Source organism: Malaclemys terrapin, chromosome 8 (genome assembly GCF_027887155.1).
Source record: "Malaclemys terrapin pileata isolate rMalTer1 chromosome 8, rMalTer1.hap1, whole genome shotgun sequence".
Lineage (NCBI taxonomy): Eukaryota > Metazoa > Chordata > Testudines > Emydidae > Malaclemys > Malaclemys terrapin.
This window is the reverse complement of record NC_071512.1, coordinates 73661589-73689151: the sequence shown is the minus strand read 5'-3', so window position 1 is coordinate 73689151 and position 27563 is coordinate 73661589. Positions and strand designations below refer to the sequence as shown.

Here is a 27563-nt window from a genome sequence, read left to right as displayed (position 1 = left end):
TTCCAACATCTTGCTCACATTAGCTAGCTTTAATCAATAGCTGGGTTGGGGGATGTTGGATAATAATATAAGGGAAGGAGCTCTTGGGGTCTGGGTAGGAGCAGAAGGGCAAAAGCCACAAGATGGGGAGCAGACTGGAAGGGGAGCAGACCTGGGGCAACTATACTCCCCTTCAGAACCTAGAACTGAACCCACGAGTCCTGACACTCTACATTTCTCTGCTGTCAGCAAACAGTTGTGAAACCCCCTGAAAAAAATGTGTCTCATCTCCTTCTAGTGGTTGTTCCACAGAGGACAACCACCTACTACTACTACCAGTTCTTTCTCTGTCTAGCTCAAAGAATCTATGCTGTGGGTATAAAAGTTTGAATTTTGTTCATGACCCAAGTTGAGGGTCAATATGTTTCCACGTGGTAGAATTTATGTGGGTTTTTTGTCCATTCATTTATTTTAAATAGGAAATTACATTAAAAACTACATTAAAACAACATGGTTAAGACTGCAATGTCAAGCAATCAAAAATCAGGAAATGCCAGAATTAAGGGTGAGTCTGCAGTATGATAGTCTCCAATTATATGATGTCATACTATTTTTCCACAGACCCCTACCTCACTGAGTGAATGAGTATTATCCAATGTTTATTTTTATTCTTTTCATTCACTGTGTGGATCAAGATAATATTTAATACACAGTACTGAATATGGAATTATTAATTTCCTCATGGTCTTTCCTATGGTACTCTCCCCATCTGAGTGCATCACATATGAATAAATTATCTTCACAACACCCATCAGATCAGGTGGTATTATTATTCCCATTTTATAGCTGAGGCACAAGAGTGTTAAGGCAAAAACGGTTAAAATTGTCTACTAATTTGGGGTGCACAACTTGAGATATCTAGGGCCTAATTTTTTAGAGTACTTCACCTTTTTATAGCACTTCATGTGTTCAAAACACAGTTTCAATCCATTCCACTTTTCAGTTGCAATTGTTAGTGCTCAGGACTTCTACAAACCTGACCCAAGTGTCTGGGCATCCAGAAAATGAGTCACATGCAATTAGTGGCTTGTGGCCAGCAGTGAAATTTGGTTTAAGTGCTTTTCCTTATAGCATCATAGAGGAACCCTGTGGCAAAGAGAGAGATAATCCAGTTCTACAGGGCAGCATTCAACTTCCTTAACCGTGAGACCATCCTTTCTTTTCCTGTGGTCCTCTGTCTTATTTATTTCAGTCCTTCTAACAAGTGCAACATGAGGCAGGCGTTCTATAGGCAACAGCCTCCTTCTCAATACAACCCTGATTCATTCCCAAAGCACCATCCAACCTGTGCATTGAGTGACACAAGGGACCTGCAGAAAAGCAGTATGTAATTAAAGACTATATCATAATGCATGCACAAAAGGCCCCTGAATTAAGGTTGCATAAGTAACCTTAATACTGGCATTTTCTAATTTTTGAGGGCTGGACTTTGTAACCTTCCTGTTAAAATCCTTCTTTGGGTGTAAATATGGAGTTATACCTATCTCATAGAACTAGAAGGGACCTTGAAAGGTCATCATTGAGTCCAGTCCCCTGCCTTTACAGCAGGACTAAGTACTGTCCCTAACAGATTTTTGCCTTGATCTCTAAATGGCCCCCTCAAGGATTAAACTCACAACTGTAAGTTTAGCAGGCCAGTGCTTAAACCACTGAGCTACCCCTCACCCCACCACATAATAATATAATACATGTATATAATAATGTAATACATTGTTATGTTGAAAGGTGGTGATGGCTGGCTGCTATCAAGCGAGTCTTTGATCCAAAGAACTCCTGACCTAAAGTCAGTGATTGTGCCGAGTACTCTCTTTCAGGCTCATTGGGAAGAGCAATTAAGTCCCTTCACATACAGCTTCAAACAACAGAGGGATTGCCCAAGGCACATGGCAGGTTAGAGCTAAACCATGTGGGATAAGGGTATTTTTTAAAATGGCAAACACAGGGACAAGAATATTGGCAATGGTTTTCCAACCTGTTTGAGTAAGTAGTGGTAGAAAGCCAGAGAAGCAGATGTGAGTGTGATGCTGAGATGAAAAAGAACTAGGGCTTCGTAGACACAGAGCTCCCTGAGAAGCACACTTGGGGTTTGCTGAGCAAAGAAGATGCCTGCTGATGTTTGTTTCTACTGGTGATTTGGGAAATGTGTGTTCACATTTTTTGTAAATAAACAAAATCAAACCAACCTCCCCCGTCCCCCCGACTTGCAGCATCAATTTTTCCTCCTAATGGAAACAGCCCTAACAAGACCCCAAATATTAGCTAACTGCTTGGACCAAATGCAACATTAGCTCTATTTATCAATAAACTACAGAACGAACGTGGTGTTTTCAGCCTGTTTGCACATAAAAGCACGTGAGAAATGGCTGGCGCTAGTGAAGGGGAGGCAGTTCTACATGCTTGTCTGCAGGGCTTTGCTAGCGAAACAAGGTGGGGGAAGGTAACATCTTTTATTCATTGGACCAACTTCTGAGGGTGAGACGAGCTTTCCAATTTACACTGCGCTCTTCTTCAGTGACGCTTTATAGCAGCTTTTGGGCTGCACTTTTCCCTGCCCGTCGGTTGGCTTGGTGCCAGCCCTTGCAGAGATGCTTCAGGCTCATGACTCCTGGAGTGCCCAGACGCCAGAGGCTGGGAGCGGCCTAGCCCGCTGCTAGGGCGGCGGTCTGCTCCCCACCCACCCCTCGGGGAGCCCTGCCGCCTGCGGGCTCCCGGATTGCAGCCCAGCCCGGGCGGGAAAGCTACTTCGCTCCGCCTCCCACAGGCAGCTGCAGCGTGGGGAGCCGCCAGAGTGCAACGCGCGCACGCGGCAGGTTCGCCCGTCCCTGGGGCGGGTCTTCTCCCCCCGCCTTTCCGCGGGACGTCTCTTCCTCCCGTCCCCGTGCCCGTGCCCGGCTCCGCTCCCTGCCTCCAGCCGCTTCCAGTCCTGCGCACTGGGCGTGCGGCTGGCGGGGCGGGGCGGGGCGGGCTCCGGCAGCCAATCGCAGGGGCCGCCGGCCGGGCTGCCACAGAGGGATGGAGGCTGAGAGCAGGGTACCGGGGCCCCCGCTCTCCGGCTCCCCGCCTGGCGGCGGGGGAGGAGCCGCTGCTGCTGAGCCCCGGCCGGGCCCCCCCGGCGCAGCGCGGGCCCCGCCGCCCCCCGCCTCCCCGGAGCAGCTGGCCTTTGACGACGACGAGGAAGACCTGGAGGTGTTCAGCAAGGTACGGCCCGGGGCCCCTCTCCCCGCCGGGCAGCCCCGCGCCCTCCTTCCCCCGCTGCACTTTGCCCCGGGCGCTGCCCCGTCTGTGGTGCCGCCAGGGCTTGTCTCCAGGGCGGCGGCGATGTGACGGGCAAGCGGGGCTCCCCCGCCCAGTGCCCTGGAGCTGCCGCTGGCCGGGAGCTGCCCCCGGCTCGTCTCATCGCCCCCTGCACTTCGGGATGGGGCAGCCTGCCCAGTGCAGACTCTCCGCAGCGGGGTCGGCCCTCCCCTCCCCTCACGTGACCCCCCCATCACCCTGATGCGGGGCGGGGAGTCAGTGGCCCGGGAACCCCAATCTTGCACTTGTCGGCAGGTTCCTGTGGACGTGCAGTCGGAGCAACAATCCAGGTACAGTGACCTCTGTTACCTGGGCATGGTCCTGCAGGTTGTTCATTGCTCTAGGCAATGGCAATGAAGCTTGGCAGAGAAATGGCCCTCTTCCTCTTCAAAGCGTTGCACACACATTAACCTGAGACGTCACCATCTGCATTGTTTTAAAGAGCAGAAAATAGGGATTGTAACTGAGTAGAAAAAGGAAAGACAAGCAGTTGAAGTGCACGTAGTGTTCTAATTCTTGTAGGCAGCTGTTGTTTTCCACTCATGTTTCAAACAACCATTTAGAAACAAGGAGTTAGGTGCCCGCTCCCCAGGAATTTGCATTTAATGGTTCTCTGGCATGCATAGAGGTGTTTGGTTTTTTCCCAATGGGGATTCACAATCCATTAAGTACTGTAATAGTTTTAGGATGCGTTTTTAAAGAAAAGTTGCTAACTTTTAAGTTTCTATTCAGTTTGTGCCAGTAATAGAGGTTGGACAGCTTTAGGATCAAAGTATTCCCAGATGTTACACTTTTTGTAATAGGGGAACTATTATGGTAATTTTGGATATTGGACATCTGGGTTCTGACTCTCTCAGCAGTTTTTCCTCAGTAAACCATTATTGGCATTTGTCATTATTAAGCACCTAGGTAAAATTGTTTGGTAAATTTGTGGGTGCAAGCACAATTCTATTATTGTACAGGCAACTGACCTAGAACCCCAATCTTGCAGTGTAATGTGTACGGGTCAGTGCGAGTTTCCCTACACAGCCCTAAAGTGGGGGCAGAGGCCTGTCTGTATAGATCTTATTGCATTATCAAACCCCTAGTTATTATCTTTAATTAAGTACAGCCCTTAACATTTACAGTCATGTGTACCAATAAAATACATAACAAATATAATATCTAAATATTTAATCTACAGGCATGGTTTATATACAGTATATATTGAAATATGCTCACCAGTACACAAGTTTCAAACTTGAGTTTATTCAAAACAGTTTGAGTGTGTGTACCATTGTTGTGTATGTAAATCAAATTGAGAATAGGTATCATTTAAATTTACGTGTACTTTGATTGAGGAGGGGACAAAATGATTAGTGTCTGAAACTTGGTATAGACCCAGATTGTGCAAACATTCACACATATGATTAACTACATTCATGGAAGTAGTCTCTGAACTATCATGAATCTGGTGATTGTTTTCTTAACACCACAGCTCCTGAAGTCCAGAATCTCACTGTTTATTTAAAACAAGTTTCTAGCCCTCATGGTTGCAGGAAAAAAATGTGGAAACATGACTTGACAAAGTCCTGGCTGGGATGATTTAATTGGGATTGGTCCTGCTTTGAGCAGAGGGTTGGACTAGATCAGTGGTTTTCAAACAGCAGGTTTTCAAACAACAGTACTGGGTCGCGGTGGCTTTGGTCAGCGCTGCCGACTGGACGCTTAAAAGTCCCATCGACGGTGCTAGCTGTTCTGACACCGTGCTATGCCCTGGAAGCGGCCAGAAGCCAGACCTGCTGCTGGCTGTTGCACTCCAGAAGCCTCGGAGCTGGACCTGCTGCTGGCCGCTTTTGAGGCGCAGCATGGTCCGTGGTGCCAGGACAGGCATGAAGCCTGCCTTAGCACCCCCGTTGCACCACTGACCAGGAGCCGCCCAAGGTAAGCCCGTGCCCCAACCCTGCACACAAACCCCTTGTCCCAGCCCAGAGCCCCCTCCCTCACCCTAAACCCCTCGTCCCCAGCTCTGTTGGATCATGGGCATCAACAATTTTCTTCAACTGGGTCGCCAGAAAAAAAGTTTGAAAACCACTGGATTGATGTGGATAGATGACCTCTTGAGGTCTCTTCCAACCTAATCTTCTATGATTCTGTGGTGGAAGCTTAGAAGCCAGAAAATAAAATGAACTCAGTTAAAAACAAACAAAAACTTTTAACCCATTCTGATAATTTTTTGAGGTCTGGCTCATAATATTTGAACTCTTGATGTTGGCAAGTGCACATTTAAGTGTTTGTAGACTTAGGGCCTAATTCCTTGGCTTTTGGGCCCTGATTTTGAATTTGGATTCATATGAGTTACACTCATAGACTAAGACCAGAGGGGACTTTCATGATCATCTAGTCTCACCCACTCCTATAACAGACCCATAGCCTCTGGAGGAGTTATTGAAGTCCTCAAATCATAATTTAAAAACTTCAAGTTACAGAGAATCCACCATTTACAGTAGTTTAAACTTGCAAGTGACCCATGCCCCATGCTGAAGAGGAAGGCAAGCCCCACCCCCTCCCCCCGTCTCTGCTAATATTTGAGGGGAAATTCCTTCCTGATGCCAAATATGGTGATCAGTTAGTTGACCTTTTATCCACTTGGTGCTCACTCACATGGCTCCAGTTGTAAGACTAGGTAGGGCCTTGCAAAATTCTTCGATGCCTTACATTGGGTACATAACTTTTTTTCTTTTTAAAACAGATGACTAAAATAAGAAGCGATGATTCTTTTTTTTTTTAATTAAAAATTGGATTCTTTTGATTTAAATTAGACTTTTTGGATTAAATTATAATTTTCTTTTTTTAAATAAACCTGTTTAAAATAAAATCTGAATTTAATACAAAATATGTTAAGGCCTGCATAAAAAGTATATATGCTGAATCCATGAGCCTCTGTCAAAAACTTAGATGTTTATCCCTGATTCTAACTTTTGAGGTCAAGCTTTATAAATATGGCACAATAAGTCAGTCTGAGTAATTTAGGAGATTGTGTCATTTTCAAGATTTAGGCAAGACCAGAAACTTAAGCTCTTGTCACTTTTACTTAGACATTTTTGAAAACTTTCCCAGACTGACCTGAAATAATCAGTTTACTTCACTGACTACAGTTAATCCTTCTGTTTAATAAATCATTTAATTGTAAGTGAAACATTTTTTGATACAAAAACTTCTCTTAATAAAATGTTTAAGGTTGTTTTGTTTAATACAAATAAATTTTATATATTATTTTGTGTGTTTCCTTAAATTCCAGTTACCATCTTTATGCAGCTTGATCCAAATATGAGCAAAAAGTAAATTATCTAGTAAATAAGCAATATATCATTCAGTGTTTCCTAACATAATAAAATGTACAATTAATAAGAATCTGAAGATATTATGCCATATAATTCCTTAAATAAATGTATACAATTATAGTGTACCCTCCTAGGTAGCAAAAAGATTTACCAAATCTAGTTTAAAGGCTCTCTCTTGTTGTAAATCAACATATTAGAATGGTTGTATCAATCAATGAGAATGCACCTTTCTTTAGAAAATAACTGAAATACAAAAGGAAAAGTTGATTTAAAATCAGTGATTTTTAAATTGAGGCTTTCCACTTGGTGATTTAAATCACCTCAATCCATTCTGAATATCACGATAAAGAATGGATTAATTCATTTTCGCCTTGACTGATAAATTTTATTGTAGTTTTTCAAAGCTATCCAGTGCTTGTTCTAAAGTGTAGAATAATACATAAATCTAGAGGAAATAATCAGTGTGTGCACAGACATGTGTTGGGAAGTACAAATAGGCTACCCCTCCATCTCATTAAGTGATTTTTCTTTAACCTGGTATTCTTTAAGTCTTCCAAGATTGCATCTGCTATATGAAGATCTGTAAGTTGGTGCATTAAATATGATTCAGTTATGGTAATAATTTTTTTATATCTGATTTGATAAAAGCAAGATCTGTCATTATTACCTTCTCTTTTCGAGCAAACCCTCAAACTTGGTAAAGAATAGAGCATGCACTGAGCCAGTATTGTTAAGGCAAACAGGCTCCAAAAATAGCATATGGGGTGATAACCACCTACCCTTTGAGGCTTCTTAAGTAAACCCAATAGATTGCTAACTCTCTGAAATGAAACAATAGAATATCTAATAGTACAGTGGTAGGAGCAGCAAATATTTCATCCTGAAGAAGAGCTCGGTGTGGCTCGAAAGCTTGTCTCTTTCAGAAGTTGGTCCAATAAAAGAGATTACCTAACCCACCTTATCTCTCTAATTAAGTGCAAACTCATTTGGCATTGATGTCGCATGTACTTCTATAGCATGTGGACTGTAATTCAACATTTATTTACTTGAGCACACATTTCTAGTGTTTCTGTAAACAGTTAGGCACGGGTCACAGTGGACTGGGAAGAAATTGATATATTAGAAGGGTAACTGTAGAGACTTCACATTTACTATGGAACAGTTATGTGTTTTATAGTACTGAAGGAAAAATCTTGATATTAATAAAGTAAGGCCAGAAGGGACCATTAAATCATCTAGTCTCATTTCCTGTATGCCACACAATACTGTGTACCTCTGTAGTGAGCCCAATAGTTGTTATATTACAGCATATCTTCCAGAAAGATGTCCAATCCTGATTTGAGGACATCAAGAAATGGAGAATCCATTTGAACAATTTAGTGCAAAAGAATGTCAAAGCATAACTTAAAGAGTTATTTGACTTTTATTTGTGTGATCTTGGCTTTTGGCTTTACTGGTCTAAGCTAGGAAATTTATTCAGGAAGTAATACTCATTTGCCTCTGAGTATGTCTACCCAGGGATAAAAAAACCCATGGCTGGCCCAGGTCAGCTGACTCAGGCTGGTGGCGTTTGGGCTCTGGAGCTGAAGGATTGCTGTGTAGATGTCCGAGTTCTAAGACCCTATGAGGGTGAGGAGTCCCAGAGTTCGGGCTCCAGCCCAATCCCGAATGTTGTAATTTTTAGCTCTGCAGTCTGAGCCCTGCGAGCCCAAGTCAGCTGGCCCAGTCCAGCCACAGCCATGCCATAGGGCTTTTATCCCTGGGTAGATATACCCTATACCTGCTGGTCCATTGTAATTAGTTCAGTTATGGTGCTGCTTGCTTATCAAAGGGATAAGGTACCTTATATCAAAAACTTGTTATAAAACATGGATTGCAATCAATATTTAAGGATAGCTATAAAAACTTTATAATTATTAAGAATCCAAGTGGCAGAAATGTATTCCCTAATTATATCAAAGAGAAAATGTAACAGGTGTTAAAAGGTATGCAAAGTGGTAAATTATTTCCATAAACAAAACAAACATTTCACACTGTGTTTGGACGCATAGCATCCCTTTTCTGTCTTGAACATTTGCACTTACTGCTTTTGTTTATAGGCGAGGAAGACAGTTTACTTAAGATGCAGATTTGGGATCCAATTTTCTATGGTAGTGAAAGTCTCCTGCAAGGTTTTTAATACTCTCAACTTCTTCTGTAGCCAGGAGGTGTTGTGCACACACAGTTCTTTGCAGGATCAGGCCCTTTTACTTGATTCCTAAATCAACTTGCTTTCTTGTTTCCAGTCTCTCAGACTACCTACCTTGTTAACTGGCTGGTCCCTTGTAGTTGTTATATCCTACTGTTAAAGGGGTAGGTATGAGGCAAATTTTGGTTTCAGATTTAACTTATGGAAAACTTACTGTTCCAAAATCTATAAAATGTTCCCAATAAAAATAATTAGATGTGAAGTAGCTGTGAATTTTTTGCTTTACATATAGTCTTCTGTGGAATTTGTAGCTTAAACAATGTTGTATTGTGCTGGTACATGAGTATCTAAAAGTGAAATTGACTTCATTTTTCACTTAATTCAGTTTAGGCCATGAAAATAGGCCAAATAGCTAAATGGTGAAAAATAAGATTCTTAATTGTCAACTTTAATCTAAAGGTATTACTCAGAATATAAACACAAAGCATTTATTTTGTAAAAAACCACATGGATGTTTAGCCTGACACTGTCCATGTCACAGGGAGTCTCTGTCACTACACAGTGTTTGACTGCTTGACCAGTTCATGTAGTCTCACACACACCAGGTTGTTACCTTTTCACCACTTGTGTATTTATTCTTTCCTTGCTAAATATCACAGTATAAGGCAGGCTTAGAGCAAGATGGGGCTTCCCCACAGTCCTCACTCCTCAGCCCAGGCTCACCCTCTGAGCTTTCCTTCTGAGCTTCCCCTTACATCCTTTCAATTACATCATTAGCCCAGTAACTACCACCCAGGTGCTCATAATTCCCAACAGAAAGTAGTTAATTGCTCATAGCTGAGCCTGTGGCCTTCTTCATGCTGGAAAGCATCAGCAAACAGGGTGCTACTAATCATGCCATGACTCAGTCCCTTTAATATAGAAACCTTGACCAGTATCTGGAGGGAAAATATTAAAGGCCAGCACCCAGTGTTGTCAGCCTGATTGGGCATTGTGTAATATTCAAGGTGTAGGACCTGTTCCTTTTTATGTTAACCTCTGTTACAATGGTTAATAGAATGCTGAAACTTGTTCCATCTTGTAAGGTAAAGTCAAATCAAAGTGTTGTCTTCAGTTTCCCTTCATCCTCTGCTTTCTTGAATTTCATGATACACATGATACCTCATACTATCAGTTGTGTCCCATGTTATAATGGGATGACATAGTTTTGACCGGAGCTGCCAGGACTTTGGTTATTGACCAACTCAAATTCTTGACCATGTTCTCCTCTCAAAACTTCACTATGCCTAGCCAGGTCTACCCCTTTGGAGAAATCCTCTCTCAGATAGCCACAGTATCTGTGAGAGCTTGGAAAATCTATTCGGTCTGACTGTTCTGGGGAGTGATCTATTTTATCAAATAGTCTGAAATTTACATTAAGACAGGAATACTGTTATGTATTGAAACTTGCACTACACCTCACCAGTTGTTGGAACAGTCATCTGTAAACTGAACCCAACAGGTTAATTTTCCACCTGAGTTCTTGGCAGATCCTCAACTGGTGTAAGCTGCCAGAAATCTGCTGAAGTCAATCGAGCTTTCGTGACAATTTAAACCTGTTGAAGGTCTACCCCTACGTATATGTTCAAGATTTTTCTTTAGGAGTTTGATACTCTTCATGTAAATACACAATGTGGAACTGAGTAACCTTGTCTATCTGAGGTGATTTTGTGAAAGGTATATGTTGGAAATGCAAAGAAATTAAGGATTCTTACTTGGAATTCAGAAAAACATCTACCTCTGAAAATTTTTGCAAAACTTTTATCTGTGACAACTATCAGGTTAAATGGCTGTAATAAGAAGCATCAATGAGTTTTTAGAATTGGATGTCCTGGTAAAAATTATTTACAAAAAATATAGTTTTTTCAAATGTTACACACTCGGTTTGTAATCTTAAGGAAATAATAAAGCAAGACATCTCTGAGCAGTTAACTCGCATAGACATTGAATTTGTCAATAGGCATATATTTGGCTGTGATGTTAGTTTTATGAATGCATAAAACTTCTCCTTACTGACATTCAATTCTTTCTTAATATAAATTGCTTGTTAATTTGGTGGCTTTTTAAAGGGACCGACTTGAAACAGTATTCTTCTAAGTGTCCCCTCCTGCAGGAAGCTGTGAACAAATAAAATCTTGATGGAATTCCACATAGAAACCACCATGTCTAAAACCTACAAACATTTATATTCTTGAAAAAATACCAATAGTCATTGTGCTACTTTAACAATCTAAATAGTGAGATAAGCCTTGAGAAAAAGTGGCAAAGAAATGACAGGGCTTTTGGAGAGAAAATGCATCTTTAAGTTAGATATAGGTTAACTTTACAAATAAGAAGAATATCATGCCTCACATCATCAGTTAACCTGAATAATCAGTGAAACTAACAAGTCATGATGTGACCAGTATTTTACATAGCATTTATGCCATTTAGGCCCCACTTGTACAAATGGATCCACTGGTGCAAACCCTATTTATTGGGACATATGGGTCTTCACTGGTACATATATTTGTCAGATGTGGGTCTTTTAATCAGTATTCTTTTCTTTGTACAGCAACAAAGAAGAAAACATTATAAAAGAGAAAGTATTGCAAAGTCACAAATTGGCAACATTCAGCTCAGTTTCTGAAGTTGACTAAGCTTCAAACTGACATACAAAGTACATTCATTTTCTGTTTATGCAACTTGCTTCTCCAGTTTGTTTTTGATTACTTGGGGTGGATCAAATGCAAAATGTGGTATGATCACTAATTCACATGCAGCTTGAAAAACCTGTATGCATGCACTCACTCCTCTACAAAGAACAGTATTTCATTTGTAGCTATATCTTCATCGATGTGGGTATTAAAATGCTCTTTTCTCTCACGTTCTATTTTTATATACTTAGTGCACAGGAACTGATTTTCCCCTCCATTTCATGCTCAGCAACTGCTTCTTTCTTCACCCCTAAAGGCCAGAAGCACCAACCCCTTACCCATACGTCATGAAAAAAACTAGTGTTCGTTGCTTCTTACCAAAAATTATGGCTTCAGTAATTGCTCATTGTAACCATGCCTCAGTGGGTCACAACTGAGGATGCCAAATTCAGGACAAACTGCTGAGAAGTAGGGCAGATACACCCCAAGACTGGTGGCTAATCCCCCATAGGATATACCAAATCAGCAACAAAAGTAAACTTCTGTTTCACCACATTGGCTAACAAGAGTCATAAAGGCAGTTTCCTTTCATTCCAGTCATTGTATTACCACCAAAAACACTAGACTTAGAGATGAGTGGTTCTTTAAAACCAATCTCTTCAAATAAAAGGTTCTTCTGATCCCAAATGACCAGGCATACATCCGGGTCAATATATAACTTAGATCTTACCCCAAAATCACGCTGATGCCAATCCTTTAGTATCTAAAATCTAAAGGTTTATTTATAAAAAGAAAGAAAGGTGAGAGTTAAAATTGTTTAAAGGAATCAAATACATACAATAATTGCAGTTCTCGGTTCAGGCGTGCAGCAATGATGGAATAAACTGTTGGCTTAAGTCAGGTCTGTGGCTGCTTCCAAATCATTGGAAGGGCCTCAATTCCTTGGTTAGAATGCTCCCATTAGTATAAGTTCATAGTCCAGAAGCTGGAGCAGAAAAGAGGCAAAATGGAGGGGTTTCCAGGGCTTTTTATATCTTCTGCCATGTGGAAGGAAACCCATTGTTTTGAATAAAGCCCTCAGTACAACTAGTGGAAAATTACAGATGACAAGATGGGCGTTTGGAGTCACATGGGCAAATCACCTGTGCATGCCTGATTTCATTTAATCATTGCAGGAAGCCATTACCTATATTTCAGATGCAACGTCCACTCAGTGTAGATGGGTGTCTCCCATGGTCCATTGTGAGTTACGTGCCCTTTTGATGGGTTACTCAATTTGAATAGTCCCTCCAAAATGTGCTGGCTAACTGCCTTGTGGGCGTTACCCCAGGAGCAAACATTTGAAATGCAGGTATATAGCCAATTCTCATCACTTCAAATGCAAAAATGATACATGTATACAAATAGGATAATTATATTCAGCAAATCATAACCTTTCCACAGATATCTTACATGCCACATTTTGTACAAGATTTGTTGCAAATATAGAACAGTGGTTGCAATAATGATCGATATGGTCATATTTTAATCAGATAACGTCACACCCTTAAAACCATAAAGGCCCAGGCCAATGTTTACTTTTCCTTGTGAATCCTGCCCCCAACCTCCCTAATACTGCTTTACCTTCATTTTTCTCCTTATTGACAATATCTTCCTGAACTTGTTTCCCATATGCTCTATATAAATCCTATACCTGGCTACTGAAAACTTCCAAATCTCCAAAACATCTGCTATGGACAAAGCCAGGTATTTGAGTAGCCCGTCACTAGCACTCCTTTTTAGTATAACAGTTGGTCAGGCCACTGACAATGGTTTCTTTCTTGCTGCTCTAGTCCCAAGCACTTAATCTGCAGAGGCCTCTAATAGCAGCTTCTTTTCCCTCCACATCTGCAAGCATGTCACGTGAGGCAGACTGCAAGCTCCAGATGCTTGGCTCTGATTGCAGCTCCTGTTGGAAGCACATCTGCTGTGTGTCCAACATGTTGTAATATTTGGGTGATGGCAGAACGTGACTTTCAAGAGACTTTAGAGAGTCAACTGAAACAAAAACCTTTAGGAGGACGAAATAAGAAAACTACAAATTTGCCTACCAAAACTGACAATGCCTTTAACATTACAACAACCCTACAATAATAAATCTAAGATACTGTTTGTTTCATAATCGTGGATAACTTTGTCTTCCCTTCACCCTTCTTGTTTTCCTGTGAGTCAGAGTTTTCACATGTGTAATATACTCTGGTTTCTCTTCAAATCGTATAATTCCTTCTAGATTCCTACAGCAGAATTGTTGCGTGCTTGAGTAGTCTGCCTGTGTTCTTTTATAAGTAGGCTGAGTGATGACAATGTAACTTGCCAACCAAAACACAGCTGGCTGGTCTAATTTTAGGACCACAAACTGAACATCCCTCTCAACTACATGGTTACTCAAATCCTTTCTGTGGTGATGTGCTCTTCTCCCCTCCCCAGAAGGCTTGTACACCTCTACCTTGATATAACGCTGTCCTTGGGAGCCAAAAAATCTTAACGCATTATAGGTGAAACCACGTTATATCGAACTTGCTTTGATCCACCGGAGTGCGCAGCCGCGCCCTCCCTCCCTACCCGCCGGAGCACTGCTTTACCGCGTTATATCCGAATTCGTGTTATATTGGGTCGCGTTATATCGGGGTAGAGGCCGTTTTGTGTTAGTGTCCTGACCTAGCATATTTTGAAATGGCTTTCATTCTGCATGTAAGTTACCATACTTAGCCAAATGGAGTTATGCAACTATAAAAGCACAACTCTTACTTCTTCCCCCACACTTCCAACCAATGCTGATTAGGTGCCAGAGTAAATAGAATGCTTTTGAAGGCAGTATGATCTTCAGTGGAGTAGAAATGTCTGGAGAGAGACTAGGTGAAGTCAGTAAAATCACTGTACTGGACACACACTTAAACTCGTACTCAGTAATTAATAGCTACTGAAGGTCTTAAGGTAACTTTATTCTTCTGTAATCTTCCGTCTCACTATTATTTACTTATTAAAAAAACTACTTCTAAAAGGAGGGAGGAATCTTGGCACATTAGCTATAGAAGTGAGTAATTCTTGGAATAATACAGGGGATGCTAGTATAGTGGCTGGCCAACAATATATGCTTGCTATTTCAGCAATTTCTTCTCAACACCCCCCCTCTTTTTTTTGTTTGTTTTTGTTTTAATTGATGGACTCTGAGGAGGGCTGTTCTCCTGACTTGCTATTGTTAAGCAGCATGTTTGAAAGGGAAATAGTCACTATGGGGCTGGTCATTCCATAGCACTGTTGGCTGAACAAACAACTGGGATTTCATATACACCTCTACTCCGATATAACGCTGTCCTTGGGAGCCAACAAATCTTTACCGCATTATAGGTGAAATGGTGTTATATCAAACTTGATTTGATCTGCCCCCCTGGAGCGCTGCTTTACCGTATTGTATCCGAATTCGTGTTCTATCGGGTGGTGTTATAATGGGGTAGAGGAGTACTGTTTTGAAATTGGCCATGCCTATAGGAAAAAGGCTGTAAAACATTTACTATGTAAATAAGTGGTTTTGCACTCTTGAGCAGTAGTTTGCTTTTTCTGTGTCATTTTAAACAGCTAATTATAAGTAAAGGGACATGTTATTTATTTATGTTGTGGTGATGTCGGATGGCCCAATCAGTAGAGCTCTGTGCGGATACAAAATTTGTATCTGCATCCAATTCGCAAACATGGTCTGCGATATCCGCATCCGTGGATGTGGATATCTGTGGATATAAAGCGGATATCCACAGATTTGGGGCTCTAACAATCGGGTTTAGAGCCATGTTTTGCTAATAGAGAGTGTTGCAGACTTGGCTGAGTCCCTCTAGTGGACTATCACCAGTCTGTTGTAATTGGACCCAACCTTTGGATCCCATGTGCTTCCAAGCCAGCTGGGTCTGGGCAGACTCCAGGCACCGTATGTCACTGTCTGTCATCTTTCCTTGGGATGTGGGACTCCATAGTCCTACTGTCCTGGGCCCCGAATCCAGTGCCAGGACTTCCCATCCCTGCCCAGTCACTTATGCATGCTCCCCTAGCACCTAGCTGTGGGTGCTCTGGCTTACAGTTTAACCCTTCAGGAACCACGTGGCAGTTAAAGCAAGGAACATGGGCTTTGCAACAGGAGTTTCTTAACCACAGTAACATTTACTCCTAAAGCATACAAGAGTTACAGATTTTTAGGAAAAAACAAAAATGTATATGTTATCTTCCCCCACCTCTGTGTTCACCCCTTCTGGTGAGGCCTAGGCCACTCATTGTGTCATAAGGTAGGTATCTCTGCCTTCTGCAGGCCTTTCGCTGCCTGGGGATGGTTGGCTTGAGGAGAGAGGGAGCTGAGAGCAGATCCTGATCTTAAACAAGGTTTCTGCCCTCTCTGTCAGGTGATGAACTGATCAACAGCAGAACTCCCGTTGGGTGGTTAGTAAGTCCCAGCCATTCTGGAGTTCAAATTGGGAAAACCTGGCTCGTCTCTATAGCAAAACCGTTGTGGGGCTGGACCCTTTACTTGGAAGACTATCACAGTTGATGACTCTTGTGTTAGCTTTTCAGGGAGGTGTCCAGTGTTGCAATAAGCTGCCATTGGTCTGTCCTCTAGGCAGCTACGGTTATATACTCAAAATGAGAATTTGAAAGTCCCAGTTTGATACTGACATACACCAATCCATCAAATATGGTTCCTGTCCTGAAGAGTGAGAGGTTCCTAAGAAGGGGAAAATACTGACCCGCTGAGCTGGATTGAGCTGATATCTATCAAGAACAAGTTTGATTTGTGCTGGATTGTCCCAAGAGAATGTGAATAAAGCTGCCAGCTGCCTAAAGCTGGGGGAGGAAGAATCTAGCTTTGTAGTGAGACCCTTGTAGGACTGTGATTGGCCAACTTATTTGATTTTTATTTATCTGGTTCTGATATTATGCCTGTAAAATCAAAGCCTGGCAACTTTAAAATGCTGCAGCTCGTTAAATCTATCAACTGTGACTTAGCCATTGTGTGAAATTTGTTCTTCCCCCTGATGGTGATGGAACAAATGACTTCACTGCACGTTAAGTGGTGGGGGCCGTTGTCTGGCTTTTAGGAAAAGGTGTGTGGCCCCTTTAAGGTCTGGTTGGCCAGAATGACTTGCCGCAGCAAGAGGATGGGGTCCACCTGTCAGACTTGGGAGCTGATGCATTTTTGGCTGATATCAAAGAGGGTATTGATACATGGGGGGAGGCTGCCAAGCTAATTGCTGGCGCTTCCTTCTGGTGGATGTCCAGTGCAGGTTTTCCATAGGGAAGGGATAAAGTGATCAGATGGAATGAACTGGGAAAGAATTTAAGGGAGGCATTCTTTAAAGGAATTGAAATGGGGCGGTGGGGGTGTGTGTGTGTTCAGGGCTCCTATGACTGGTACAGTGGGGAACTAATCCCCCTCTTTTTAGCCCCCCTTAACCATCATTTCAGGGGTGGGAGTGGCGAGGTCCCAGTAGCGGGTAGGCTGGGGACTAGGATGAATAAAGGAGGAGGGCTGGCACCACCTCCGCCCCCTCCCCCAGTATATATAAATGATTCTAGAACAGTGGTTCCCAAACTTTAACAACCTGTGAACCCCTTTCACTAAAATGTCAAGTCTCATGCCCCCCCCCCCCCCCCCAAATATTTCCAGGGATTTTCTCTTTTACCTGAGTATAAATTATAAAAGCAGTGATCTTGGAAATATAAAATTTGTTTTTATGACATGCTTATTACACACTGTTTATTATTAATTATTATTTATCATTACAGTATTTTTATTACATTATGAAAACGGCAACACTCTTCCAAGATCTCACTTTCGTAGCTTGTATCACTTTGAATAAGCCTGTTATAAGACAAGGCTCCTATGTTTCATCAAGGAGTATCAGATGTGAAACAAGCATGAAGGTATTTAAGAAGCCAACTTAAAGAGTTCCTCCTACTCAAGTATTTAAGTCTTGAGCAATCCAGGCAAACAACGCACGTTACAGCAAAGCTTAAACTTGTTCTTCATAATAATTTTAAAAATAATACTAGCTGCCTATTTAATTTTAAAAACAGCAAAAAATATCCACCTCCCTTTTCATTTCTTATAAGGAGTCTTGAAGTTTAAATCTCAGTGTGATAGATATGCTTGCTTTGATCTGCTTAGCTCTTGGAAGTCCAGGGGCTCCGGGCTGCTGGCCCCATGGTGACTGGGGTTCCTAGGGACAGCTCTGTCTGCCATTAGGGAATTTTTTCCCAAGAACCCCCTGTAACATGTCACAAACCCCCAGGGGTTCACGAACCCCAGTTTGGGAACCACTGTTCTAGAATTACCTGCACTGTATGCTGCTATCTGCTGGTTATTTCCTGACACTTAAGAATAAAGTTGTGGCCTAATTAATCCACATCTTATTGTCTCCTATTTGTCTTCCAGCATAGCCGGACAATGGAAGTGGTAAATGTGATTTTTATACCCTTCTCACTTACTGAAGAAAGCTGCTCAGTGTACATCTAACTTCAAAAATATGGACTAGATGCTTTCCTTTTGCTATAAGAGCCTCATAAACCTTAATGGTTTGCTTGAGCATTGAATGAGGGTGGGGTTTGTTGTATCAGTCTTGTCTGATCTCTTAACATAAGTGTGGTCTCATGTGTAGCTCGTACTTCGATGGAAGGGATATTTAATAGGTGTGCTCCTTTCTCTGAATCGTTATTAAACTGATGCCCCAGTATTGTATTGGAGGGCATTTTGTGACTGGAGGTGCTGTCTTTCAGATGAGGCTTAAAACTAAGGTCCTAGTTTCCCCGCTCCAGGCCAATGGGGGCTGCAGGAAGCAGCATCCAGTACGTCCCTTGGCCCGTGCTGCTTCCCGCAGCCCCTATTGGCCTGGAGCGGGGAACCGCGGCCAGTGGGAGCCACAATCGGCTGAACCTGCAGACACAGCAGGTAAACAAACTGGCCCGGCCTGCCAGGGGCTTTCCCTGAACAAGCGGCGGCCCAACTTTGAGAACCACTGTTGTACAGTACAGTGGGTGCTTGGTTTAATTAGTTTGGGCATTTGTAGGTGACTTCTGTTTTCAGCTATCCATAATGTTGTCATCAAATATAGTGTTCTGCTTTTCTCTCATCAGTCTTGTTCTTGGTTTTTTTTAACCACTTATTGAATTGAGCACTGAAAAGGATAAGAGGATGACAAGGCTGTTTGTGGTATATTTTCGCAGTTTTATCTGCTATCTTGTTTACCATCTTAACCGTTCACTTCAGAGCAGTGGTGGGCAACCACATTGGCCAGGAACGGCGAACCACGGCCACTGGGAGCTGCGAGTGGCGGTTTCTGCGAACGGGCAATGTAAACAAACTGTCTCTCAGCCTGCCAGCGGATTACCCTGACGGGCCTTGTGCGGGCCGCCAGTTGCCCACCACTGCTTCAGAGCTATTGTTTTGATGTCTGAATCCTCCACCCTTATATGTTAATAAGAATTTCTTCAAATGTCTTATTTATCTATAGGATACATCACTGACTGAGGCAAATTCATTCAGTCCTTTGATACCAACATCCCCCTCTTCTATGATAAACCAGTACAAGTTTGAAGATGAGCCAGAATTAAGGGATCTCTTCATTACTGTTGATGATCCTGAAAGTCACATTACTGCCATTGAGACTTTCATTACCTATAGAGTTGTTACAAAGGTAAGTGTTTAATAGTCATGATAGTTTAAGTGTAAAGTAAAACTTTACAGGTGTTTAGTGTTTTAAAGGATTTCAAATAATCTTTCTAACATTTCAAAATTATATTCTGATTTTGCAGTGAGTTAACAGCTTAGTCAAATTATTTCCAACTAGTGGCTAGATTCTAAAAACACTTAAGGTGAGTAAGATTACTCATGTGAATATTTGCATGACTGAGTGCTGTAGAGATCATTAAAGGACTAGCTGAAGTTATTTTAATGATTGCAAAAGCAGCCTTTTGTGTGAAATTGGCATTTGCTATTGTGTGTGTGGCATTTGTATTATTCATGACAAGAACATGAAACAAGAGGAAGGCTGATGCAGTTGGAAAGTATATTGGCATAAGTGTCGTGGCTGGAAGCTGGCAGAGTGGAGCGGGCTGGGGCTGGCTGCTTTGCTTCCGCCGCTGCCGGTGAGTGTGGGGAGGTTGGGGAAAGGGCGCCCCTGCCGTACTCACCTGCGGCGGCAAGCGGAACGCCGCGGCCCCAGCCCGCTCCGCTTTCCTTGCCCCGGCCCCAGCCGTGTCGCTGGGGGAGGGGTTGGGGAAAGGTCCCGCACTCACCTGCAGCGGCGGAAACAGAGCAGCCCGGCCCGAGCCCGCTCCACTCCGCCAGGTCCCAGCCGCAGCGCTCCGCTTCCCGCCACTGGTGAGTACGGGGGGGCGTCCTTTCCCCACCCTCCATGCATTCACCAACGGTGGGAAGCAGAGCGCCGCAGCTGGGAGCTGACGCGCTGATCTGCCAGAGCGCTGCTTTACCGCGTTGTATGCGAACCCTTGTTATATCGGGTCGCGTTATATCGGGGTACAGGTGTACTCCTCTGAGGGTATATGTCTACACTCCAGCTGGGAGGTGTGATTCCCAGCTCAGGTAGCCAGTCATGCGCTAGTGCTGCTTGAGCAAATGTGCTAAAAATAGCTAGGTAGCTAGGGTAGCACAAGTGGTGGCTCAGGCTAGCTCCCAAAGTATGTATCCAGGGAGCCTGGGTGGGTTGGTACTCAAGCTAGCCCCAGCTCCTGTGCTATCCCAGCTACGTTGCTGTTTTTGGTTTGCTAGCTCGAGCAGAGCTACTATATATCTGGCTACCCGAGCTGGGAATCACATCTCCCAGCTGCAGTGCAGACATACTTTTAGATTTTCCATCTTAATTTTGTGGTTATGATTTTCAGACATCTCGTGGTGAGTTTGACTCCAGTGAATATGAAGTTCGAAGACGATATCAAGATTTCCTTTGGTTGAAGAGCAGACTTGAAGAAGCACATCCAACACTGATTATTCCTGTAGGTTCACTGGATTTTGTTACATTTGTTCTTTTGTGTTAAATTTATCTGTAGTGAGCTTTGGAGAAATCTCTTTCAGGATTCTGGGGTCTAACAACCATTAAGAAGCTAATGTAGTTTGATTAATCTTTTATGTGCATGTGCAAAATTCAGAGAAAAATAAGGGCATTTCTCTTTTCCTTAACCTACTCTCCCTTTCCTTTCTCTTGATTTTATATCTATTCTGATGCATTATCTATTGCTAGAATCAGATTGAAACACTGTTTACTGTGTTAATTTTATAGTGGGTTTTTTTTTTGGTATGTGTGTGTAGTGAATTGTACAAGAATGTCTACCGTCTCATGGGTAGTAGAACTATTGTAATATATGTAATATGCAAAGTTATACAATGTTTTATTTATTTATTTTCCCCTCAGCCATTGCCTGAAAAATTCATAATGAAAGGAATGGTGGAACGATTCAGTGATGAATTCATTGAGACTCGAAGGAAAGCATTGCATAAATTTTTGAACCGAATTGCTGAGCATCCAACTTTGACTTTTAATGAAGACTTCAAAATATTTCTTACGGCACAAACCTGGGTAAAAAAAAAAAAATCATCTGATTTATAGTTACAAGAAATTATGAACTGCCTTACTAGGGGCCTGCATAGTTCAGTATCTTCTTACCAACCATGGCTAGTGATAGAAGTGTCATAGGAAGGTGCAAGGAATCCTGCAGTAGGCAGCTATTGAATAATTGCCAATAAGAAATTATTTCTGATACCCGTCAGAGTTTGTCTTATGCTCTGAAGAATGAGGGTTGGTCTCCCTTCCAAAACTCTTATTCTGACTCTTCTAATTCTAATGCATGTGATTTTAAATTATTTTTTGTTTTGATATTTGTCCCTTTTTGCCCATATTTTTTAAAAACAGTAGTAATAATCTGTTCATTGACAATGCAGCCAATAGACCACCATTTAATTTCCCACTGTAAACTGTGCAGAATGTATCCACTGGAAAAGAAAGCAAGAATTTTGTCCTCCAAAGAGCATAGCTCTGAACTTAACCAAATGTTCCATTAGCAGTTTATAGAAGTGGAGGGAAAGTAAAAAGGAAAGAAAGAGGGGCTGCTGTTCACTGTAAGAACATAATTTTCCCCAATGGATGACTTTTCTCTGCACATGCTTCCCTCTGTTGTCTTGCCCCAAAGTCTGCATACTGGCTGACTCTGCTTTAAGACTGAAAGGGGAAGAGGTTTGTATTGTCTTAATCCTTCCCTTCCTAATCCCCCTGCATGCTCCCTGCTTAAGTAGAGCATGGCTAACCTATGACACAGAATGGTTATCCTTGACCATACAGCCTTCAATCACAATATAAAAAGGGAAATTAGTAAAGGGATGGGGGGAGGAAGGGAAAGAGAGTCTAATTGCTACATATTTAATAACTTTACAATAAGATCTAGACATCAAATTAAAACCTAAAGTAGTTTTGTTTCAGGGCCGCCCAGAGGATTCAGGGGGCCTGGGGCAAAGCAATTTCGGGGGCCCCTTCCATAAAAAAAATTGCCATACTATAGAATACTATATTCTCGTGGGGGCCCCTGCAGGCCCGGGGCCTGGGGTAAATTGCCCCACTTCCACCCCCTTACCCTCCCGGGCGGCCCTGGTTTGTTTTATTCGTTCCTGTGTAGTTTTATTGTTTTAATTTGTTTTGCTTTAATTGTAAACCATGGGTAGACAACATTAAAATATTCACAAGGGTATGTTCTTCTTGTAGGAACTTTCATCTCACAAGAAGCAGGGTCCTGGCTTGTTTAGCAGGATGGGACAAACTGTAAGAGCTGTAGCATCCTCAGTAAGAGGAGGTGGAGTTAAAAATCGTCCTGATATGTTTACAGATATAAATGACTATATGGAAACATTTAATCAGAAAATAAACTTGCTAGACAAAATATCCCAAAGAATTTACAAGGAAGAAAGGGGTAAGTAGAAATAATGAACACACGCTTGTTTTTATTGACTTCAGAAAGTAATGTATTGAACAAGTGAATTACTGTGAAAAGTTAGTTCACTTTCACTGTTCCACACAAAATGCTGCTTTCTAGCAAGAGAAATGGAGAACAAGAAATTCTTACTTTTTTCATTCAATGTCTAATCCTCAGCCTATTGGCAGATCAGTGTGCAGCTGTGTGGGGATCCAAATCTGGAAGCCTTCCTCATTGGTTTGAAGTTGTTAAGATGCCTGCAGAGGTAGCATGCTCATCTCTCAAGAGAGAAGGAAAATAACTTGCCGATAACCTCACCTTTCTCTTGCTTGTTACTGAGTCACACCTGGAACTTCCTTGGACAGAATCAGCATAAATAATGTATTAATAGGGAGGGTAGTTTAACTATGCTGACTAGAAACTGAAAACTAAGAAGACCTAGACGTTTGGTTGGCTTTTTACCATTCTAATTGGAAAAACAGTATGAACGCTTTTTGTTGTATACAGATGACTACTTCTTAAAGTGAGATATAAACACTTATTTCCTACTGGCATAATGACAATCACATTCTGAATCCCAGTTGTTTGTAGATATTCAAACCCCTACAAATTCTTATATGTTAACCAGAACCTCTTATGAAGTTTTTTGTTTCTACAAATATAGTGTTCTGTACCTGTCAAACTGAGAAGTTCTTTGTACTTATTTTGAACCTTAATCTGTGTGTATATCCAAATACTGGAGTGTGTAGAATCAACAAAAAAATGTTGAGATGTTCAGGAAGGGATCCCTGATTACTATCAAAAGATGTCTGTTACTATAGATATGTGTTATAATGAACAATATGGTGTAATTGATGAAGGGTGCTTACAATCTAAATATGTTCTGTGACTGATGAGGAATATTTGTTACTGCAGATTTTTATGTGATTTATAAAATAATGATTCATTGAAAGATATTTGTAACTCATTAGGAATTGCTTGTTGCCACAGATGTTGTTAGTAATATGATGGGGTTAGAAATTTCTTTACCTTATCAGTCATGTAACCTGACATATCATAAAAAATTCCATAAGTAATTAGGCAAATAAAAATATCAAAAACTGAACACAGTGGAATATGTTGTGGGAAAGTTACTTTTCCTTCCCCCCACAACGGAATTGTATTTGTCCTAAGCCTTGTTAAATCTGAACATGTAACACTGTCACATCCATTCTTTTGGTTGATTCTGCATCTTTATTTGGTGTCACATGAAAGAGAATTTTAAAAAATATTACCTTTCTTGTTGGTCATAACATCTGTCAGATGGGTTTGTTTGAACTTCATGCTCTTGTTAAAATTTTCCTTGATTTTCAAGAAAAAAAGTTTGTTCTGAATGGAACAGCAGCTTGCATGCTTACTTGAATTTTTAAATTATATACTTTCTGAGCTTGAATCTGATCTCATGCTGAACTATGTTTTAAAAATCCCACTGGTCAATACTTGAGGGTTTTCTCTTGCATGTAAAAATACTTTGAAATGCTTCACTGTGTTCCATAATAACTAAGGCTTTGTTTCCTTTAGCTTATTCTGTCATTCCAGATCTCTGCATGTCCTGACTAGATTGCGTGTTCCTTGCACAAAGGAAATACATATTGATCAAAGGGATTTTTTTTTTGGTCTTAGCAATTCATTCCACTAGGTGTAGTTGGCATATAGTGAGGAGAAGTTCGTGGTTATACATTTAAAGCACCAGCACCAAAATACTGGTGATAAAGCCTCATGGAGTTTTATTCACTCTCAGGTGCTGCCAGATGTTGCTTACGTCTAGCCTTTCCCAACAGTAATCTGCAGAACACTTGTCATGTGCAAAGCTGATTTTGTCTCAGCAGTGAACCATTTGTCAAGCAGTGAGTGATGCTTCCTACTAGTTGTAGCCCAATCTGGGATTTTCCATTAAGTTTCCAGGGCTTTTTTGACCAACTAAACTCAAAACAAGCATCCCTCTCTACACACACTGCTTCACGTGTCTCTGTGTTGGATGTTTCTTTGGTATAAAGTCAGCTGTGACCAAGTTGTAGAGGGCAAAAAAAGTGGAGGGACTGTGAAAACCTCAGCAGTCAGAATCAAATTAGAAAGTGACATTAGAGCAGTGTGGACTTGATCCAAAGTCATAGCCACTTCAATTTACCTTGGCCCATAACACATGAACATTGGTAATGTGAACACACTGTATAGGGCCATATTCTGCTTTGCTCATCTTTAGTAGTTTATTGAAATGAATGAGACTACTCCAGAGTAAAGTTCTATAAAAGTGGCAGTATCTGGCCCTACTTTTTCTGAGAGAATACTGAGGCAACACTTACAAAGTTTTATTGCGCTATAGAGCTAATGATTGTTTTCTGAAGATATTTCTTGTACTTAAAAAGAGAAATACTTCTAGAGTGGTAGTAATAAAGTGGTACTCTAGAACTGGAATGAACTTAAGCGCACCCACTGACTCTATTGTGCATGTACAGCTCTTTCAGAAAGGTAATTTTTCACTGATTTTTTTAGCAATATGTTGGTAATAGCTTAACGAGTAAAAGTATGAGATGTTTCCGTTGACCAAAAATAACAACAAAAGAAGAAGAAAGCTTTGTTACTGTAATATCTTCTCCTTTTTGAGGATCATTTGGCCAGATTTTGAAACTAGCCTGTTTCTGTGCTTTGCATCTATCATTGACTTGAGTACTAATATGCAGTAATCTTCTTATTAAGGGTATTATTGTGAAATGAAGGAATATGGTCCAATCCATACTCTTTGGTGTGCATCAGAAGAAGATCTAGTAGATTCGCTGAAAGGTGTTGCCAGCTGCATTGACAAGTGCTGCAAAGCTACTGAGAATCGAATGGCAGGACTATCAGAAAATTTGCTGCCTGTTCTACATGAATATGTTCTCTACAGTGAAATATTAACGGTAAGACCATAAGGGTTGCTTATACTGGTATATTGAGTGACCTTTGAAGACAGAATCTGCTTTGTATGTAATTGATTTTGCAGTCACTACATTAACTCTTTGAGGGCTACAATTTGTCTTTCTGCTGCTAATTGAGAACATAACAAATGAGTTAGAGTGAAAAAAGCTTATTTTAAAAAAAAATAAAAGCAAGAATAATTTTCCTTAGGGTGGCTGCCCTCTTGCACAGAATCTTTTTCTTCTTCTTCCCTACTAATCAGACAAGATGCATCCAGTCTCAAAGAGAAGATTTCTTTTCACTGTGGAGAGTCCTCTCCAGTTTCCTCTTACAGCTAGCTCCCCATAACAGCAACATTAAGGGTTGAGGGGTTGTGTGTCCTTTCCCTGGAAATTGTTGCACCTTAGGAAAGGCTTACATGCTAGTGGAGAGAATAGTTGTCCTTACGTAGAAGGGTTCAAGGAATTACAACTCATGATGAATACAGAAGAACTATCTTCTCTGTGTCAAAATATTGACTCCTCTAGGAATGGAGACTGATACACAAAGTAAGGCAAGGTTTTTCCCTCCTTGGAGATGTTTCTAAACCTTAAAATCCTGACTGCTATTCTGGAAAAGGGCAATGAACTTCTTTAATAGATAAGAATCTGCCATATGGTCATGCAGATGTCATGCCAGGGCCTGGTACCGTGCATTCTGTTCCATTCAAGGCCCTTCTAACAGTTTCTCTGACAGAGTCTCCCATTGGTGGGAGACAACTAGGAAAATCTTTACTCTGTCTTAGTGAATAAGAACACAATACAGTGTGGGTCAATTAAGGGACATTGGTTAAGCAAAGATCAGAGCCTCTACATCTACATCCTAGTATTAAGGTCTGTCTGCCTAACAGTACTGTCCCCGCAGAAGTCCTGACTAGACATTTTTGTCCTCATTGGAATAAACAACATTGTGATAGCAGCATTTGAGAATAGCCAGGGTGCTGTAAATGCAGCTCCCTTATGGGAGAATCCTCTCCTGAGAGTGTTTTACATCCCAGAGTGCACATATCTGTAAGCAGATCATCCCAGGAGAATGACCAATCCACAGTGGGGTGTTCCAGAAGATGGTTAATTGGACAGTTTGACCAACTATCTCTCACTCTACATCCATCGCAAACCACCAGCTAAGACAAGCATTACAGCCTGTATAGAGATCCCAAAGCCTTAATATTAGGGAGAGTACACAGTCATCTTGGCCAGGGGTGATTTCTTTGCATTGCCCACCTCTTTCCTGATAGCATTAAAGACGGCAGAGAGAGACTATGGCCTGCTGAAGTTAATTACGTCAGTGTGGCAGCCTCTGCACTGGGTATCCACATCATAATGAATCGTAACCTTCAACTTGGGACAGTGCTACTATCCTGTGTTCCTTCAAGCCTTTAGATTTCATTTCCATCCTTTGCTTGTCCTGGGAGGCAGCTCTTACTCTGCCTGAAGGTTGGAAAGATTGCAGCCATAGCAGGTGACACCCTCAATTCCTTAGTCTTATTTTTAAGTATGAAAAGACAGTTACCCATACCTGCCCCAGACTTTCTCCTCAGACATATTTGTTACTACTTCTTTGCAGTTTGGCCTGTCCCTTTGCCAGTTTTCTCTGCCCATCTCATCAGAACAGTTGCTGTGTGTGTGCTGACAAGAGAGATTCTATGGACAAACTGCAGAGTGACTATGTGGCCTTTCATTCGCATCTCTGAAATGAATGTTGCTTGGGTGTGTCTACATTAGCTCTCATGCCTTTTGGGATACTGAGTTCTTGGTGCAACCCTTCCAATGAAACATTAGGCAGCCTTAAGCAGTTCATCCATTGGCTCCTTCCTCCTCTATTCCATGCCAGTCTCTCTCCCTTCTTTCACCCTGGATATTTTGTTCTAATGCTCACTTCTGCCCTGCACGCTGGTTAGGGTACTCCTAGGCAGACTAAGAATGCATTGATCATAGCCACGCTTTGGAAAAACCTGTTTTCTGAGGTATGACAGTGCTAGCACCTCCCAAATTGTCTCCATAAAAGTGTATGCCTAAGCAAAGGTTTTGTCACTAAGGCAGGATAATCCTCATATTTTTTGGCTTTGGAAGTGCT

General features: G+C 41.7%; 1 protein-coding gene across 1 annotated transcript in view; it reads left to right on the top strand.

The window, feature by feature from the left end:
* Nucleotides 1–3034: 3034 nt before the first annotated feature.
* SNX7 (sorting nexin 7) overlaps nucleotides 3035–27563 on the top strand; it is a 53385-nt gene continuing 28856 nt past the window's right edge. Inside the window, exons 1-6 of the mRNA XM_054038180.1 lie at nucleotides 3035–3237; nucleotides 19049–19231; nucleotides 20439–20549; nucleotides 20966–21130; nucleotides 22307–22511; nucleotides 25251–25450. Of these exons, the coding sequence (XP_053894155.1) occupies nucleotides 3052–3237; nucleotides 19049–19231; nucleotides 20439–20549; nucleotides 20966–21130; nucleotides 22307–22511; nucleotides 25251–25450 (1050 nt within the window). The 5' untranslated portion in view covers nucleotides 3035–3051. The remainder of the gene's footprint in view (nucleotides 3238–19048; nucleotides 19232–20438; nucleotides 20550–20965; nucleotides 21131–22306; nucleotides 22512–25250; nucleotides 25451–27563) is intronic.